At 51.5% G+C, this 19,717-nt stretch overlaps 1 protein-coding gene across 5 annotated transcripts in view; it reads left to right on the forward strand.

Moving 5' to 3' along the window:
• The window catches only part of robo1 (roundabout, axon guidance receptor, homolog 1 (Drosophila)), a 152,633-nt gene that overhangs the window by 96,967 nt on the left and 35,949 nt on the right, over positions 1-19,717 (forward strand). For all 5 annotated transcript variants that reach the window (XM_086125090.1, XM_086125092.1, XM_086125093.1 and 2 more), the window contains one exon: positions 18,963-19,120. In XM_086125090.1, coding sequence (XP_085981216.1) covers positions 18,963-19,120 — 158 coding nt within the window. The remainder of the gene's footprint in view (positions 1-18,962; positions 19,121-19,717) is intronic.

A 19,717-nucleotide genomic window follows, 5' to 3' on the forward strand; every position in this document is an offset into this window, starting at 1 on the left:
TCTCGGCCGGTACTCCTACTCTGGCGTCCCTTCACTGGCTCGCCAAAAACATTTTAGAGTTCTCTGGAAGATCCCGTGATTTGTTTTCAAATCTTGAAATGGGCTGGCCCCAACTTACCGCTCTGGGCTCCTCCCCCTCCACCCGCTGCCTCAGGTCTGCAGACCAGACGCGATGAGAGGTACCGGGTAACTATACAGACTGCTAAATTTGCTGCAGGCACGCATCTTTCCCACATGACATCTCGCCAAAGGTTGTTCACCATTGTCCTCGTCAAAATCAGAGCGTTCCTTCCTCTTTACTGAATTTAATGGAAAGCCTCCGCCGGGCTTCCTTAAAAGCGGGAGAGTATGTCCCACGTAAATCACCGTAAACGGTGGCAGCCGCACAAAGAGCTTTTGTTCCACTTGGCTACACGGTATTATTAATGAAGTAATAACCCAATTACATGTTGTTCAGTCAAGGATTTGGCGGGCTGCCTCTTGGCATGGCTTATAATCATCTTTTTTTTTTTTTTTTTTTCCCGCCTGGGGGTTGCCTGTCAACAGCAAGACTCTGCTTCTTATCTTCGACTTTACACTGCAGCCTCGGCGGCTCTTCTCGCCTCCGTCCTGATGCTGTCGGGGTGCAGCCAATGAGCTGCAAATTCAAGCGGGTGGCCGCCTCCTGCTCTCTGCGTCCAATTAGACGCTTGCTCGCTAGCGTCTGCCAAAGTCGCTTTACCTGGTCAAGTCAAGAGACGCGGAAATATGAGATCTTTACCTGAGCGCAGGAGGTTTTGTTTTCACAGACGGGGGGGAGGGGGGGGGGGTTGTCTGTTCTTTTGTTTATTTGTGCTGCTCCAGGCTCCAGTTTCTATATTTTTCTTATGTAACAATGTCCTTAAAAAATGTTGACATCCTCCTTCATTGCTTGCATTTGTTGATATTGTTTTCCGGCCGTCAGATGGCGGGATTGTACCGATTGCATTATTCTGGGGCGGAACGTTGTATTTGTCGTTGGGACTTACACGACTCTCGCGTTTGAATTCTGCACGGCGGAAAAGCAAGTCCCGAGGACAAACTTCAACACCCGACTGCGATCACGCGCTTTCAACGCTTGCAGAAGCTGGCTTGAGGTGACTCGCGAGTACACGCCTCAACAACGTCATTCGTAAGCAGTCCCCCCCCCCCCTCCCCCCGCCCTCCCTGACGACGTCTCCTCGGGCAATATTTCTGTCCGCTTGCCTGCCCGTCCGTCTCTCCACGGGGGTCTCCGGCTCCTCTAATTGGCCGGCTCCTCTCGCGCCTTTCCTGCCAGATAATTGGACATGCTAGCCCGCAACCTTCCGCATTTCACACCCAGCGGAGCCTCTCCGCGGACCCGCCTTTGACCGAGCGGATCAAAGGGAATACACCATCCGCTGCCGTCCCAACGCATCGCGACACATCAGGGCGCTCCCCTCGGCCCGCCGTACTGAAAATCAGCGCGAAATAGATCCCTTGTCTGAGATCTTACACCAGAAACCCCCCCGGAGACAAACACCAGCCTTCTGCATTACATGAAGAACAAGGTTGTTAATTTTGATGCTCTTCGAATTATTTATGAGGGCATTCGGTATCAAAATATTCCACTCTGATCTTGCCTTTAATAATTCACGCGCGGCATTCCTCCTCCTCGGTACAGTCGAGGAGTCCTCCGTCGCGAAGAGGAGCGCTTCGGCAGGGGCTCGCTGGCCTTATAGCGTTGATATTTTAAAGGGGACGGGCCCCCTCATTTATGGGGAAACTGGACTGGTGACCTTTGGCAGAGGGCCCAGCGAGTGGGGATTGAGCGACGGGGTCATCCTCGAGTGTAAATCGCCTCGATTAGGAATGCCGGGCATGCTTGGACACTTTTAATAAGGAGCTATGCGAAAGAACAGTCGTGAGAGATGAAGGGGGGGGGGGGGCGGAAGGGGGTGGGGGGAATCACGTCGCGGGCGCTGAGCCCGACCCACCGCAGCGTGACGGCGCGCTTAAATCACGCCGCGGTCTTTTGGCTGTCACCGATCGAGACTAGCGCGTAGCATTCCTTCGTGCTCGGCTTTTGTTTTCCAACGTATCGTCTGCGCACGTCTGACGGCTTCTGCGGTTCCCGCAGCCGCCTTTGCGGAGGGCGAAGCCGAGCCAAGACAATCCCCGGAGTCCGTCATCCAAGGCGCAACCGAGAACCTGCACTCAAGATTTGTGCCGAGCGGCCGTTGATATGAGCCATCCGTGTGCAATTTGAGGCATCTCCTCCTTGTAACATTATCAGCAGATACGCTCGGCTACCGGGCGGCCGGCGATGAAGAAGCGAGGGCCGAGTCGGCAAACGTCTCCCAACAAGTGTCTCCGGAGGGTTGTGGAGGGTCAAAGCGAGGGAGGGAGACTCCCGCCTCTCTGTCTGATTGGCCCCCGAGAACGGAGAGATGCAAAGGGCAAAAGGAAAGACCCGCATCACCCCGGGGCTGTTTTCTTCCCTGGTGAATCTATACTTGCCGGATTTACTTTCGGGGCGTACTCGCTCAAGGTCGGGCAAACGGTGCTTTGCCCCCCCCCCCCCCCCCCCTCCCTTTGACATCCGAAGTCCCGCGTGCTTGGCGAGTGCGAGTTTGCCGCGCCTGCCTTCCTCCGGCACGGCATGGGCGTTCCTGCCATCGTTTCCTTGGAGGGTTTTTCGTGATCACCCCACCTTGAGAAAAAGAAATCCACAAAAATGAGTCGAAAATGATCCAGGGAACGCTTGTCAGTATTGCTGGACATTTGCCATCTTTTTGCTCCTAAGCCCGCCCCCTCCGTCTGAGCTGTCATATCGGCCCGTTTTTACGATCGCCAGCTAGCCATAAAACGTCTCCGTTTATTTAGTGGCAGCCAAGCGTTGCCGCCCCCCCCCCCCCACGCCCCCACCCCCAGGAATGTCCTTGTGTGCCAACCCAGCTAACCTTGAGTCAAATAGGGGAGGATAATGAATTCAATTGGAGAAGAAAGGAATCGGCGTTTCCGGGGAGAATAGGACGGAATTTCTTTTTTTTTTTGATTATCGTCCGTATGTCAATAATATTCTAGCCAAACATTTTGAAAATAAAAGAGACAAAAAGTGTCTCAAAGAGTAACATGTGCCCTCGTTTTGCAGGCGACTGTAATAATTGGGCCATCGTTTCACGGCTTCACGGCATTCCTTCTTTTCTGGCCAAATGCACGCGCGCATTCCTGCACGGCCTCATAGAAATCACGGCCCATTGAGAACAATTGAGACAGATAGGCCAATGGCATTTCCTCGTCAACCCCCCCCCCCCCACCCACCCACACACACACACACACACACACAATTCGCCCCAAACCTCAAGGACTCTTGCAGCCTTGTTCATTCATCATAAATGAAGAAGGGAGGTTTGGGGGGGGGGGGGGTGTCTGTGGGATGCTTGCTGTTTGTCTCTTTTATTATGTAGCTCTTCTAGCGAGTTGTTTGCCATGTTCAGATAAAGGAGATGAACCAGATGCTGTTCCGAGGGCTTTTATCAAGACTAAAAAGAACGAATACGTTTATTTTTTTTCTAATCTCAAGGACGAATTGTGAATAAATGATTCAGGGCGTCTGGAATCAACAGTTTTGGAGCTGTTGCGCCTCTGCCGCGAACGGCTTTGAAGGTCGCGGTTTGAGCAGTCGATTTATGACACCCTCCCAATGTGGTAAACGCGAATGGGGCCGCTCCGTGAATGCTTCGGTAAATTTTATTTGCTCTCAAGTGACACGACTGCCTCATGCTAACCCAAGTCGAAAGAACAAACGCGTGGAACGGACAATCGGGCCTCGTCCAAGCACGGAAAAACAAAACAAATCTGATACAGTGGATCGGTGGCAGTGCAAGAACACAAAAGAACGCGCATCCCGCTCCTCTCTGTTGCCTTTATGGATCCAATGACTCTTTCGAGGACCGATGGCGCTGTAGCTTATGCCGAGCCGATTGAGATGCTAATTGACTTGTTTTTAATGGACACCCTCCCTCCAGTGGTGGGGATTTCAAGGCTGGACCATTTTCCAGGCAAATTTGTCCCAGAGGAAATAATGGACGTGAGAAATCTTCTGTTTATTAACTTGGCAGGCATTGCTTCGAGGAATATTTTGAGGACTCTGCTGCTGCTGCTGTTCTCACTGCTATGCAGATGACTGCCAGACCGATATGTCCCCACTGAGCAAAAAAGACGCCTTCTCGTTAAGGCCACTCCTATCCTGCCTGCAAGAAATCAAAACCCGGATGGCACAACATTTCTTGAAATTCAATGAGAAGAAGACAGACTGTTTGGTCCCAGTGGCCCTTGTACATCCCATCCTGTAGACTTGGGGCCCCCCCCCCGTCTCTTTCTCTTAAGTCAACAGTCTCAAACTTGGGCCTTAACCTGGACAGTGATTTCAAACTTGATCGGCAAATTGGTGCCGTTGTTCAATCCAGCTTCTTTCACCTTAGACGGCCGGCCAAAATAAAAGCTCTCCTCTCTCATGAACACTCGGAGACAGTAATTCATGCCTTTGTCGCATCCCGGCTGGATTACTGCAATTCCCTTGACTTTGGAGTCAGCCGGTCCTCCATGAAGCGCCTTCAGCCGCTCCAGAATGCCGCCGCTCGCCTCTTGACTGCTACTCGTAAGAGGGAGCGCAGAACTCAGGCCACACCCCCCCCCCCCCCCCCCCCTTTCGAGGCACCTTCTGCCTTGATTCAACTTCACTGAACCGGTTTGCTTCTCGTTTGTCACCCATCCATCATTTTGGGTGCCTCCTAAACGAGCCCCAAGCGGACCGCTCCGCTCCCCCCAATACTTTTTCCCGCAGCAGCGCGTTGCGGCTTTTGGTGCGTCCCATCAAGGGTCACCGCAGCATGGCGCACCGTTTTTCTTTGGCTTTTCTTCCCTCTTCTTCGAGGCAGCACTTCCTGCTCCACGACCAACATTTGCAACAGTTGCACAAAAATCTTTGATTCTTTGTGTTGTTTGTGATGTCGCTCCCCGGGCCACACGCCACACGAGATAAGCGTCGGCGGCATTCCTTCGGCGCAGATGTAGGTCATGACGCCGCAGCGGAGTCCTTTTCCTTTTTTTTTTCATGAGCCGTTACTGTCAAATCCGCGTTTCAAATGCAAATGGAGCCGACTAACTTTGGTTTAATCTTCCACCACGTAATGAGTTGCATCTCCCAAATGAACTGATTTGACGACGGTGATAAGGTTCCGTCTCGTCAAACTGAGCATTAACGCCCCCCCACCGTAGTTGTTAAGATGCCTGTTTGATGGTGTCTTGGCGAGCACGGCTCTACTGTGGTTGGAAGTTGATGAGACTTTTGTACTGCCACCTACAGGACCGGTTGGGTTATTGTTTTCAATAAAATGGGCCTTTTGGGTTGCGTCGACTCCCATTGTTCAGCCTTTCGAGGCAGAACATTGTCTTCTTCGAATTATGAACATTTGTGACGCTAATTTGAATGAATGTTGTTACTTTGCAACTTAGTTGCACGCCCTTTGAGGAAACGTTTCGACAGCATGCCGGAAGACAAACCTCCTTAAGTGGCCCTCGGGGGGGAGTCGGGTTCTCAGCGTGACTCTTCCGATGAAGAGCGGCGACTAAATGAGTTTTTATGGTGGGAACGACCCCGGCTGCAGATATCCATCAGGCAGGCGGGAAAAGGCGGGCAAGTACAGGTCGACTTTCCGCCATTACGACTGGGAACTTGACAGGAAGTCAATTATCGGAAGCCCATTCTGGTTTTTGACTTTGCTGGTCAAACTCATTCCCGCTGTTTGGACGCATAACGAGAAACTAGAACCGAACGCATGAATCGCTGGGGTTGGCGTTTGTCGACGTGCGCTCCGGACCCCGTCGGCACGGGAAGGAGGCCGACTTTGAAAAGAAACACGACGCCATGCGAGTCACATTTCACTAAAGAATTGCGGTCCTAGAAATCGGGGGGCGAAACAACTGAAGGCTGCAAGATGTATTTCTTTCTTTTGTTTATTTTTTTTGTTCTATTTGGCCCAAGAGAGAAAAAAGGCAAATTCAGCATATGTCAGGGCCATAACACGCGCTATTGTGTCAACGATTTAATTCCCACACGGTTGAAGTTGGAAGCAAATATTGCTTCTGCAAAAGTATTATTGTGAGAGCAACTTGGCCTCTGTGCACAAATCTGGCTCACATTTGGAGTCAAAGCAGCAAAACACACACAGACAGACCTCTGTTCTTCCATCCCTTCCAGGGTGAAAAGGACTCCCCCCCCCCCCCCCCCTCCTCTTCTTCTTCCTTCGTCGCTTGGTCTCAAGAGGGTTGAAACCAAGCGTGGCATCCTGGATGGCGTGCAAGCGCCTTTCGGCCTTTGGGCTCGGTCGTGACTTGCTAACGATGCGGCGCCGCCAGGGGAGGAATCGAGCACAAACGAGCAGCCAGCCTGGTCTGGTCACTTGGCTTCTTCTCCAGGCCTCCCACTGACTGCGCGTCCTCTTCTGCTGGTCTTCCGTCACAAGTGACACCTTGCGCGACTGATCTCGCATTGCAGTTTTGGAGCAACTAACATTGCTCCAAATCGGTATCAAAGACGGAAGAGAGCACCAACCGGTATAACTAAGATCATAATTTGGCTCATGCCGAGTCCAATGCCAAAGAATGCAAGTGAGTTTGGGAGGCGGGTTTTAAAGATGGGCAGCGAGGAGGCTTGCCGAATGTTCAGTGGGACCTCATTCCAGAGAGAGAGGGGGACCAGCAACGCGAAAGGCTCCATCCCCTCTGAACCTCAGTTTGGTTCTTGGTACTTCTAATAATGTCTGGTCCGTAGACCTGAGGCGCCGGGCGGGTGTGTAGGGGCGGGTGAGCTCAGAGAGGCGGCGCGAGGTCAGGTCATTTTTCTTGATCATTTTGTTCAGGTTTTGCGTGTGCTTGTGTGAGATAGATACCGTCTTGGGCTTGTCTCGGTCTCGACACTCTCGTTTCGATAACGTCTTGGTTTTCACCCATGTGGTCTTGACTTCCTTCATGCTGGTCACGCACGCTTCCTTGTTCACGCTTGAACTCGTAGAGGTCCGTTGATGCATTTTGTCTTGAATGGTGTCGAGCTCATGAAGGATTCTCAGGTGGGCGAGGATGCGCGTGTCCCCCAAGGACTCGCGGAGGCTGTGGAGGGCCTCTTCAGCACCGGGGCTCTCGCGTGGAGTGGCCACTCACTACGGTGAGGTGTGAGGCTACTAGCGGCTTCTCTGAACACTCGCTGTTGTTCCCGTTTCAAGCGGCTCCTCCGGAGTGACCGGTCATTTGCGTTTGCTTAGCGCCACGAGCCGACGTAAGCTACTTGTTAAGCTCTATAGGCGCTGTGGCACTTCGCCGCGTGTTGAATTGTATGTTCCTACCTTTATTTCTCGAGCCCTTCATCCCGAACAGTCTCCCAAGGGCTTCACATACCCACAGTTGACAAGTATTCACGACAACCCCTGATCTGAAGCCCCGGGAGGGCGAGGAACCCCCCCACCCCACAAAACACCATTTGGGGAAAAATGATCAACCTTGAGAAGGGGCCGCAGATAGGAGAATCCCTCCCCAAGCCCCTTCCAGGCTGCCATGAATGCCAAGTGGGCAAAATTGGACCATACAATGTTAGTTCGAATGAGATCAAAGTCCCTTGAACAAGATGAAAAATTGGTCGATGAAGAAATCTTGATAGCAGCGCCTCCGAGCGGCCGAGCCCAGCTCAGTCGGTGGTAACGAATTGCCGTGGGTCCCGATACTTTTGCTTTCCAGGAAAGAGAAAATAAGAGCTTGAAAAAGCTGCTCCAGACGCAAGCAGCCAGATTGAAACGGGAAAAAATCTGAGCGTTGCGCGCCTTCTGAATAATTCATGCACGGGTTCTTCGTAATGGGGCGGCTGCTTTTTTATGATAACGCTTTTGCCGCCGCTAACGTGTGCATATGAGGACACCTATGTGACGCTATGCAAACTTGCTGCCACTTGAGTGGAAGAGGAGATTTCGCATGCGGCAGTGGTGCTTTACCCGATCCAGTGTAACAAATGTTTTACTTTTATTTGATCTTATTGTCCGGGCGCCTATTGTTTACAAACGTGCTGAAAAGGTCTGCATGCGGCGGCCCCCATTGTCCACTGTGCAGGTGCGCCATGGTGCTCTCTCCAAAAATTGAAGGGGGGGGAAAAAAAATAAAAAGCTTCACCGACTGAGGCCTCACTCAGATGCTATCAGCAGCAGATACGGACTCCAGACAAAAGAAGGCATGTGGTGCTCCAGGAAAGGAGGGAGGGGAGGTGGGGGGGGGGGGCGGCTGCGTTGCTGCAATCAGGGCTGGCAGGCAGAGAAGAACGCTAGCTTGTAACGTTTTAGCATCACTTAGTTCTCCCGCCAGCGTAACGCAAGCCAGCTGCGCCACTCCGGTGCCACGTTCCCAAAATGATGCAAATGTCGACTCTAATTGTCTGCGCAATGTCCGTCTCTCTCCATTTTGGATGGCTGATGAGACTGAGCCCACGTCGCACTGGGGGGGGTCTGTCGAAGCCTCCATTTTTATTTTTATTTTTTTGTGTTTGTCGGATGATTACGTCCGTCCGATCAGACCGCCAATCCGAGGGAGCGGGGTCACGAAAGCCGGTGCGTCTTGATCACTTTCACAAAGGTCAGACTCGTGTCTCGTTCGCCGAATGGCATAAAGGTCATTTTTGAACCATTCTGGAAAAGAAGACAAAAAAAAACCCCAAAAGCAAAGTCACCAAACAAGAGTCCCCATTCTGGGTATAGACATGAAGAAAATGCAGCACTTTTAGCAAGAACATGATTTCAATAAAGAAATAATGTAAGAATTGACCTTGTGCCAAGCGGTTTTCTTCTTCGTTCATCGTCGTAATCAGAGATGGGCACTTGACCCTCCTTTGCCGGTCGGTCCGTCCGCGACCAGGGTACCCTTCCGTCATCGTCCCTCTATCTTGATTCATTTAATCATCGTCCTCCGTCCTCAAGCTTTTAAATGTCATTTGTCCTTTCTCACTTGCCGTACAGTGATGCGACATGACAGTCTCAATGTAGGAATCGAAACGTCACAGATGTGCCAAAACTGCGATCGACGCTCACCAAAATTGACGTCGGCGTCTTTACTGAATGCTCGCATCCACCTCTGAAAAGTATTTTCGGGCGTTTTCCTCTTCATAGGGGCTCCCACTACCAAGCGCATGTCACTTCACGAGAGAAAGGCGTCGGCCATCAAATACAAAACAGATGACACGTCTGGCAACACCGCGCGATGCCAAACTTTGGAAAACGTGTCATCCAAACGATGACGCCGTCTTGATTTGGAGGAAGGGGACTCATCCCCGAGACGTGGACGAGTGACTGCGAGAACCTCTGAAGACCGAGTCAAAAGTTCTCAGGCCGCCTCCGTGAGGACGCCGCATTATTTTGACTCGTGTTCTGGGTCAGATATGCCCTGCGTGATGTAGATGTAGGCCGCTCATTTTCCGAACAGATCGCCCTCATCCCGCCAGTCGCATTTCACCCCCCCGCACACTCCCCGATTGGCGTCTCTCCCCTTTTGTTGAGCACAATGTAGCTTTTTAGCCGTCTTATCGCGCCGCCGTTGGCATATTTGGGCCTCACGCAAGCTAAACAACGGATTGATTTGACGATGTGCTCAAACGGCGCATCCGCCGTCGTATGAGTCATACTCGTCTTATCTCTTGGCAAGGACTTTATCTGCCGTCCTCGTTGCGATGATTATGTCGCGTCGGGGGGTGGGGGGTGTTCGTGATCCTCCGCCGTCTCTGTCTGACAGGGAGTCGTTTGTCGCTTTGTTTGTCGGGCTGGCACGGGAACCGTTTCATTATTTGCTTTCACGCTGGCCGGTTCGACGCAGCCGACTGGACGAACGCGGCCAAGCGACCCGGTCGGCGGGCGCTAATGAGATGCGTACCGGCGACAGGCACAAGCGAGCAGCTCCTAAAGCTGCTGCGTTCATACAAACACCACCTTGCCCTCAAGTTCAACCCATGAGGGCGACATTTAAAATTCCCCCTTTGTTTTTTTCCTCACTGTTTTAAGCTAATTCTAATCATGAGTTCATATGCTATGGCTAACTCCAGCTAGCTATCAGTCAACACAGGCAAAATGTCCCATCCATCCATTCTCTACCGCTTATTTGGGTCAGGTTGCAGGGGGGCAACAGCCTAAGCAGAGAATCCCAGGCGTCCCTCTCCCCAGCCGCTTCTTCGAGCTCTTCCCGGAGGACCCCTAGGCGTTCCCGGGCCAGCCGGGAGGCACGGTTTCCCCAAGGCCTCCTGCCGGTGGGACATGTCCCGAACACCTCGCCGGGGAGGCATCCTAATCATATACCCGAGCCACCTCATCTGGCTCTTCTCGACGTGGAGGAGAAGCGGCTGCACTCTGAGCCCCTCTTGGATGAGCGAGCCTCTCGCCTTATCTCTAAAGGAGAGCCAGGACACCCTGCGCAGGAAACTCATTTCGGCCACTCTTATCCGGAATCTCGTTCTTTCGGTCACTTTCGGTTCAGGGTAGGAATGTAGATGGAGCGATAAATCGAGAGTGTCGCTTTCTGGCTCAGCTCCTTCTTCACCGCATCAGACCCGACGCAATCGCACTGGAAATACCGGGACCCTTGGTTGCGTAGCGAGCAGCGTCTCTCCGCCGAGGTTTCAACTTTAAAACTGGTTCGCCAGCGTTTATTTGTCCTCGCCGGTCTTGCTGCGGACGGCTTCTCAAAGAGCTAAATTGGTCCAGAGTGCGCCGAGAGCTTTGAGCTAACCGCATGCCCTTGGACGTTGAAAAATGCCGTCGGCGTCGACTCTTGTTTGTTGTGACGAGGTGAAGCGGAGGTCGCTGCAGTGCGGTGGGCACGTACGAGCGCTCGAAAATGACCTCGCGTCCGAAAAGCAGAAGTGAAACAAATTTGCAGCAAAGTCCAACAGGGGCTAACTAGCAAACGGCAGAGGCAGATAAAAACAACCACTCGGACGCAGGTAGTCAAGTGTCAAATCTGGCAATTTCTCGACAAGTCAACGTCTGCGTCTTATTTCCGCGCAGCTGGCGGCACTTGGCCGGCAAAGTCCGTCTTTGCGATGACCGCAGGAGGAAACGTCCCCGCTTTTGTTTTCACTCCCGTCCTGTCCTTTCAAAGCACATCTGTTCAAATCTTTGCCGTTTTGTGTTTTGAGTCAGACCAGTTTGCGGGCGGCACCGCCAATTAAAAAAAAAATAAAGAAAGATTAGTGGCGACTGCTGCGTTCGTATTTGGAGATAGTCAAAGAACCCGAATTCAAATGCGGCAGTCGTATCTGTTCTCCAGAAGGCCGCGCCTTTTTCACACGGCCCGTGATGAGTTTTCAAGATCAGCCACTGGCCTGTTTCGATTTTCTTCTCATAAACGGCGACTTATCCTCCCGGTCGACCGTGTTTTATCGTCTCTATTTTGCAAGATGTCAAAGATTTTGTCCCAAAAGATACTTGACTCCGGAATCGAACCCGCGACTTCCGCGCCGTGAGGCAGACATGCTAACCAGTCGGATGCTAACCAGATTTTCAACTTGAATTGTGTGTTTCTGGCAACCAGTTTAGGGTTCGCCTTGCCTACTGGCCGAAGCCACCCGAGATAGTTTCCAGCATGCTCACTCACGACTCTCGTGAAGAAACGCGGCTCAGATCATGGATGGAGGGATGGATGCCTAGTTCATTGTTTTAAACAATGCTTAAATTGGAAAAAAAAAAAGTCTTCCTTTTGCAATACAACATAGCATAAGATATGGGGGCGCGGCCTTTTTATTTTATTAATTTTTTTACATATTTTAGGGGGTAATCAATGAATGAATCCCTGTGATTGTTTTTCATATTTTTTACGGAAGCATGACTGAAGCCTTGTGGTTTTGTTTCTTTTTTTTTTTCTTAACTCATTCACTCCCAAAGACGTTTTTAAACGTCTTTTCAGACTTGGTCCAGAATTGGCTGGTACTGAATGAGTTAAAAGCAATGATTCATCAATCCGAAATCTTTTTCTTATTTTTTTTCCCCCCCATGTTTTTATACAAGTTTGCATCACTCCTAAATGATTTTGTCCCCTCCAACATGATATTTTCCAGGCAACATCGCATCGCTCATGATGGGAAAATTCAGGTTCGAAGCAGTCCACAGGCAGGTGGTTGAAAATGGTTTCATTTACTTAGCGCCGAAATGCAAATGGCAACGCATCCATCTGGGAATGTTCAGTGTCCATGTGGAAGCCATTGAACAGGCAACGGCGTTCCCCTCTGGAGCTTCAGAACATGCTCCTATTTGTGCTCCATCCCCATGCATTGACCTTTCCAGCGTGTCCCTTCCCTTCTTATACAGCCCCCCCCCCCCCACCCCAAAGTGCCTGGTAAAGCCATCGGCGAGGCATCAGCATGTAGGGAATGTGCAAGTGCCCATGACCAAAGTCTGAGGGATGTGCCGTAACACTGCATGTGATCCCCATGTGGCGTTTTCCACAGCTTACTGCCGCTATTGTGTGACTCAACCGCTCGTTTATAAAAAAAAAAAATCCAAACACTTCCTGCACCTCTTTTAACAAACAAACCGCTTAGGCTTCCGCCCTTTGGACTCTTTGCCTGCTTTTAACTCTTTCATTCCACTACACGTACTTGTATGTCTCTTTACAGTTAGGCCCCGCCTACCAAGGACGTACTTGTACGTCTAAGTCTTTTTTTTGCGTCATAGAGAGGAGGAGGGTCTGATGCAATCTGTGAATGAGAATAAGCCGTTTACGTTATAAAAAAGCGACCCGTAGGTGGCAGTGGTGCCTCACGTGCTTGAAATGGATGCTTTTACAAAAAGCTCATTTTCTCCATTTTTTTGCCCAGGAATCGCCATTTCCATGAAACTTTGCCATTCTGTAATGCCGATTGCTGGAGAATGGAAAAAGATAGAAACAAAAATTCTTTTTCAGCTGAAAGAAGAGAGTCCAAACTTTATTTTGGTTGGCTCCATGCAAACCAAATATTCTGTGGGCCTTGCAAGATCAGTCAAAAAATGGGTAAACGCTGCGATTGAGCGGGTTGCTCCAGTGAAAATGGCTGCGATTGAATAAGTTAATGAGTTGCTTTGACGCGCTACGCATCAAACATCTGCTCGGTGCCCGTCCGCCGGATCCCATTGCGCGTTTATCCAAGCGAGAGGCGTCGCTTGCAACTTAAACACAAATGTATCGAATTAGCGTCTTCGCTTTTAACGAAGCGCTATGGAGACTTGATTGAGCGCACCCGCGGAGATTCGTGTGAGGCAATCTTGCTCTTTGTGCCAATCAACAAAAATTCAGCCTCCGAAGCGAGTTTCACTTAGCGGCATGGAATTTCGTCGGCGTGTCTATCACCAGAAGAACCAACCCCCCCCCCCCAAAAAAAAATCTCAAGAACCTACAGTATGTCTAAAATCATCCACGATTTCTGCCATTTTGATCTGAAGCAAGTCCAGAGTCCTTCAAGGTCCACAAAATCCGACCGAGCGACTCCATCATGTGATCAAACGACCGACAACCGTCCCCCCACTGGCAGAAATGTGTCTCATTTCATTTCATCGACGCACGACTGCCAGCTCGCAGCGTAATCCTCGCCGTGAGAGACGTGTGAGGATATACTGTCTCCCTCCCGATTTGTTTATCGACGCAATTCCGCAGAGGTGATGCGAGCGGGTCCGCTGACATCCATCTCCAGGCCCGCCGTCGTTTCCCATGGTCCTTCCCATTCTGCCGTCCTAGCTCCAAATCCTCCTTTGTCCCCTTGTCCTCGCCCACTCAAAGAAACCACATGTCAAAACAGACGAGCCGCCGGCGCACACTTGCTGGCTTTTCCCTGGAAAGGAAAACAAGTTGCCTCACATCCTCGGCCTCGTTCAAAGGTCTCCCGATGGCGGCTCGGGTTGCTACACGGCGTCTTTGTCATCGGAGGGCTCGAGGAGGAGACTGAGGGGGGGAGGGGGGGCGTCTTCCAGGAGGGTCAACGGGGCTCAGGGGAGCAGGAATGTTAATTGGAAAGATTGTTTTAATAAGGCCCTCATGTGCGGCGATGCCGGGAGAGCGGGCCCCACACAGACGCATCTACTGTCAGCAAATATCTCGCCGGTTTGACGTCGGCTCCTCCGGGGGGGGGGGGGGCCCGAAAGGACACACATGGCGCTCTTCCGTCTTGTTTAAAATCCCGTTAAAGGGCGAAAAGTCTCACGCGCCAAAGAAGCGCGGAGGGAAATGAAGGGCGAGGAGATGGAGACGCGTGGACGGAAGGAACGTGTTTAGGCGCCGCGCCGTTCCGTCCGGAAGCTCGCGTGAGAGAGGTGAAGAGTTGACGAAGCTGGCGTTCGTGAAAAATGCAATCAGAGGAAAGAAGACGCTCTCACGTTAATCAAGACGCGGTCGCACCTGTCCATCTTCCTCATGCGGGGGAAAAAAACAACGAAGACCAAACGTCTCGCTTTCCGAAAAAGCAAACGTACTTTTGGTGGTGCACGCAAAGGGAAACCGACCGTTAATATCGCGCTTTGCTGAAACGAAAATGGAGGATCCAAAAACACGTTTTTTTTTTTCTTCTTGCGAATCCACATCAATTTTTCCTTCTGACTTTCATTTGAAAAACTCTTCGGTTGCTCGGGAAGGACGCTTCGCGGCATTGTCCATCTGCGCTGCGACGCCCCCTCCGATTTCATTTGGCCGAAGACGAGCCGATGAACCCACTTGCCCCAAATCCCCCCCCCCCCCCCTCCCCCACTTACTGTTTGTCATCCGACTCAACACGGCGCCGCACTTTTACGCGAATACCTCTCGGACAGCTTCTCATTAGATGTCTCGGGTGTACCTAATCTTGTGCACATGACAAGCAGGCTGGCGTTTTCCCAGCTGGGGAAGAAAGAGAAGGTCCGGCGCGCAGGTGTCCGCGCTCTTTTTTGTACGTGCGCGCAGGCAGCTCGCGGCCCGATATCATCTCCCGAGTGTTGAGAGATAGCATGAATGAGGTGACGTCTACCTCCTGCTCTTGTTCTTCTTCTTGTTCGCCCCCCCCCGGGGGAGCCAACGGCTGAGCTCCACCTGCAGAAGAATGACTTCACTTTGGACGTGAAAGCGACACCCTGGCCGAGCGGTTGTTTGGCTTTTTGCGAGGCAAGGCCTTTTTGTGCTCGCCAAGACGCGTTTCTTTGTCGTCATTCTTTGTTGCGGCGCATTTGCCGCCGGAACGGAAACAAATAGACGACATATTGTATACCTACGGCGCTAAAAAGGAGCGTCGCCGCATGCCCCTTGGTATGTTCGAGGCTACCAACAGTCAATGTGCTATGCAATTCGCATACAAATGGGATGAAAAAAAAAAATCGATTCTTTTGCAAACCGCGTTCTGTTTGGCTCGCTCGTCTCTTTCAGTTGCTTCCGCCTTCCGCGCCGCTTCTCTTTCCCCTCCCGTTAGGGCCAACCTCGTCCACCGCGGTTGGAGGAAAGGCCGAGGGCGAGACCCACGCCGCGTCTCTTCATCCATCTTTCAATCCTTAGCGGCTTTTCTTTTTTTTTTCCGATGTGGCAAAGATTTGTTGCCGTTGCTTTAATTTCCTCAGAACAAAGCTCTTGTGATCTTTCTACCTTGGCGTGTGTGTGCCACGAAGGCTTCTGCCTTTCTGTCTTTCTTTCTTTCTGCCTTTATTTCTTTTTTTTTTTTTCATTAATGTTTGGAGGGGCAGCTTGGGGCTCTCATTTTAATTTGACATTTAAACATCTGTTTTCAATTTCCTCTGAGACCAAGTCTGTGTGTGTGTGTGTGTGTGTGTGTGTGTGTGTGTGTGTGTGTGTGTGTGTGTGTGTGTGTGTGTGTGTGTGTGTGTGTGTGCGCGTGCGTGCGTGTGTGTGTGAGAGAGTCAGCAAGTGAAAGGGGTGACGACCCCAGTGGTGTGGAGGTGACATTTGGCTGCAGCATCCGCGACTGCGTCTAATTGCGTTCGCAGACAGCGCGAAGTCAAGCTAAGCTTACAAGTAGCAATGGCTGAACACCACAATGGGTTTTCGGGCCACTCTCCGTTATACTTTAAGGTATCGGGTACTCGTGAAGGCTGCCGAGACCAGCCACCCATACTGGAAAAAAATTAATAAATCTGTCAAAGGATAAGTCGCCGATACGCACGCCTGACTTGCGTGCGGGCAGCGCGGGCTCGGTTCCTACTCCGTGACGGTGCGGCCGTGGGTTCGGACGTTGGCCCGTCTCTATATGTGCGCTGCCGACCGAATGGCGACCAGTTCAGTGTGTTGTCTGCCTTGGATTTGGATCGGATTGGATTGGCCTTTATCGTCATTACACGTTCGCGCAACGAAGATTTCACGTAACAGGCACGCTCTGCACAAGAAACAATACGAACAAAACAATGACGAACAGTGCAAAGGGCCTGTCGGTACTCGCCTTCCGGCCAAAGTCCGTCCGAATAGGCTCCAGCAATGGATGGACGGATAGTGGTATCGGTGCTCGGTATCGGTGAGTAATGAAGAGTGACTAGCTGTGCCGGTATCGCTTGGAGGAAAAAAGTAGCATCAAACATTTGCCGTTTTCAAGCCCGGTTGATTCGTTGGGGTTGGCGACAACATTCGTCTTTTGACCAATCCGCCCTCGGTTTTCACACTCGGCTCTTTGACTCGCGCGCACATGAAGACGTACGGACGCACAGAATCCGGCCTCCCTGTTCATCGCGCAGGAAATATTATCCACCCCCAGACAGCTGCAGGCTTACAACGAGCGACGGAATTCTCCCAGGGAGGGAGACTCGTTATCCCCAACACAAACTCACACAAACAAAGACCGGCAGACAATTTCAGCATCTTCACCACCGTTTGTTCCCGGAACATTTGGAGAGGAAGGGAAACGAGAGGCCGTGTGATCAATTTTGGGCAAAAACGGCTTTGGGAGCACACCCAGGCCCCGGTTCGGGCCCTCTTGAGAAGCCCTGGCTCGGCTCCCTTCGCCGCCCTCGTGGAGGACTCGCATGTTTGGGGGCGCACTCAGCTGTGTTTACAGCAAAGAGGTGTTCGTTTGGAGGAGGAGTGGGGCGGGGGGGGGGGGGTTCCCAGCAGCGGCATTGGTTGTAAGCACGGGGCCGTGCCAAGACACCCTTGGGCCTCTTTCAGTTTTGAATTCATTTTTTGCGCGTCTAAGATGGGACACGGGGCGTAGGGGGGCGGGGTGGAGATCCACACCGAGGGGCTGACTTGCTCCTCTTGTCGCCAGCTCTCTTTTGATTGCAGCATGCGTGTGGTTGTGTAAATGGTGTGAGCCCGCGGTCGGTCGCGGGCGCCATTCTTGTTGGTTGCGCAGCCGTTTCGACGGATGCGATGATGACGTGCATTCGATGGCATTTGACACGGCATGACTCCCACTTGATCTTCGTCTTACTGTTTGGCGCTTTCTATTGTCTTTGTTCTTAACTTGTTGTACATGTCAGTTGCTCCACTTTGTATGCAGCGATGGTTTGTATGAAAGTGCTCGAGAAATACACTTGAGTTGAGATCTCGGAAGTATTTTGTTAAGTTGCCCATCCGCGTGCTATTTGTAAGCCAATCCCTGACGTATCCCCGCAAAAGCCCGACATGACTTGATGTTTAGAATGTTTTTCCACTTTTATCCGTGCTTGTACTTCAGTAACGCACGTGACCGCTTTTGCCACCTGCGGTCATACGATGTGAGAGGAGCGCCAAGTTTACCCCGATTGGAGGAGCTTTTTGGCTGGCGTGAGTGGACTCAGGAATGCGTTGGCCGCATCTTTCGCCGCGAGCTTTCCCAGCTCTGACTTTGATCTGTTATTTCGGAGCCAGGGGACGAGCCTGAGACGATCCAGCCAAAGCTCACTCCGACCTCCCTGAGCGGCCACAAATAATCCGTATTATTCATCCCGTGCGTGCATATACGCGACATAACGCGTGCTGCTTGTGTGGCCTGAAAGTTTTTGGGTTGTTTTTTTTTTTTTGACGCCACCAAGCTGGAAAAATAAAAACCGGTAGTTGCTTTTTCCCGGCGTCTCGCACGCCTGCCTTCCCTTTGGGCTCAAATGATGCTTAGCCGTCAAGATCGCGGACCGATCCACTCGCTGACAATCTCGATTTGAAAGCTGTAAAAATCGGAAGCCTGAAATTCTTCCGTCCCATCGAAGCTGGCATGCGATCAGCAAGGTGGCAAGTAAAAAAAAAAAAAAACGGGGATTGAGGAGTTTGGAATGCAGCACTTGGCGTTTGCTGCATTTCTGCCAAAAGGGGGCGCCCTTGAATGTCTTTACCATTCATGTGCCGCTTCTTCAAGCTCCGACCTGGCGGAGTTGATTTATTATTTGAGGTTTGCCTTTTATAGCGAGTCATCAAATGTCCGCCGCCACTTTCCAGCCGAAAACTCAAACGTTCCGACTCGCCCATCTGTCTTAGTAGACTTGATTTGAGCAGTCGGACAAAAGTTGGCGGACGAGGACCTCTGCCGCTGGCCAAAACGGCGGACTTCCTCCGTCTTTACGGGCAGGGCACATTGAAACGTTATTATTTTTTTTTGTGCTGCTCTTGGCGCACGACTTGAGTTTGACTTTGCTGAGTGAAACTGGCTTTCGGCCTTGATTCCATGAGGGGCTACTAAGACCGTGGTTGGGGCCTAGATCACAAGCGAAATGCACATTTCCGCGTGTTTTGGTTTTGAGTCTGACATTTCCAAACGGGGGCCATCCAACGACCAAGTTGCAAAGTCTTTAAAGTTCCGGCGCTCCCAGGCTTGCCGATTCCACGCCGGACCTGAACATTAAGCAGCCACCTCCGAGTAGGGCTGTCCAAACTCTTTTGTTTTGGGGGCCGCATACAATTAAAAGAATATGTTCGACGGCAGTTGTTTTAGGATGACGTAGCCGCATCTCACTGGGGATTTTTTTGTTTTTGTTTTTTCTGAATTCTTTCTGCAGTTCTGCGTGACGACTTCAGACAGAACCCCGCCGATGTGATTGTGGCAGCCGGAGAGCCGGCGGTCCTGGAGTGCCAACCGCCCCGCGGGCATCCAGAACCCACCATCTCTTGGAAGAAAGACGGCCTCAACATCGACGACCGGGATGAGAGGGTCACGGTGAGGCGTGGTGCAATATGTCGATGCCTTCATCTGGAGTTTAAAGGAATGAAACGGCCCCGCTGATGCGAGTCATTATCGCCACTTGAGTCGGTTGTTGAAACATTGATTAGCTCTTTATGCCCGGCCGATCCCGAGCGCGCCGCTTCAAAATCTTAATGACCGTGGCGCGGAAACCCGCTCGCGCCATTAGTCCGCCGCACCGCATCGATCGGCCACCGTTGACATCTTCTCGAAGACGCTTGGAGCTGAAAGGACTCAGCAGTGCTAACGATGCAGTTAGCACGTGGCTAGCAATGGACAACGCATGCCGACTGAGAGCGAGTGTCTCGGAAAGTCACGCGAAGCTCCGGAAAAAGACGCCCCATCGGCTACGGGCGCAACTTAGGGGCTGGATCTTATTTTTATTGCTTGGCTGCCTTTTAATGTCTTGGCATTTGTGACAAAGTGTCATTTTTTGCTTATGTGGTCATTGAAAGTGGTAATAACACGCTACTGGTGTAAAACATTGTGTTTATAGTCAGGAGGGCATGAGCCGGGCCAAGTGGGAGACAATCCTCCTTTGAAAACACTTTGGTGTGTTTTTTTAGCCATCGG

The sequence above is a fragment of the Hippocampus guttulatus genome, chromosome 12 (genome assembly GCF_054856545.1).
Source record: "Hippocampus guttulatus isolate MCC_2025c chromosome 12, RoL_Hgut_1.0, whole genome shotgun sequence".
In the NCBI taxonomy this organism is placed as follows: Eukaryota; Metazoa; Chordata; class Actinopteri; order Syngnathiformes; family Syngnathidae; genus Hippocampus; species Hippocampus guttulatus.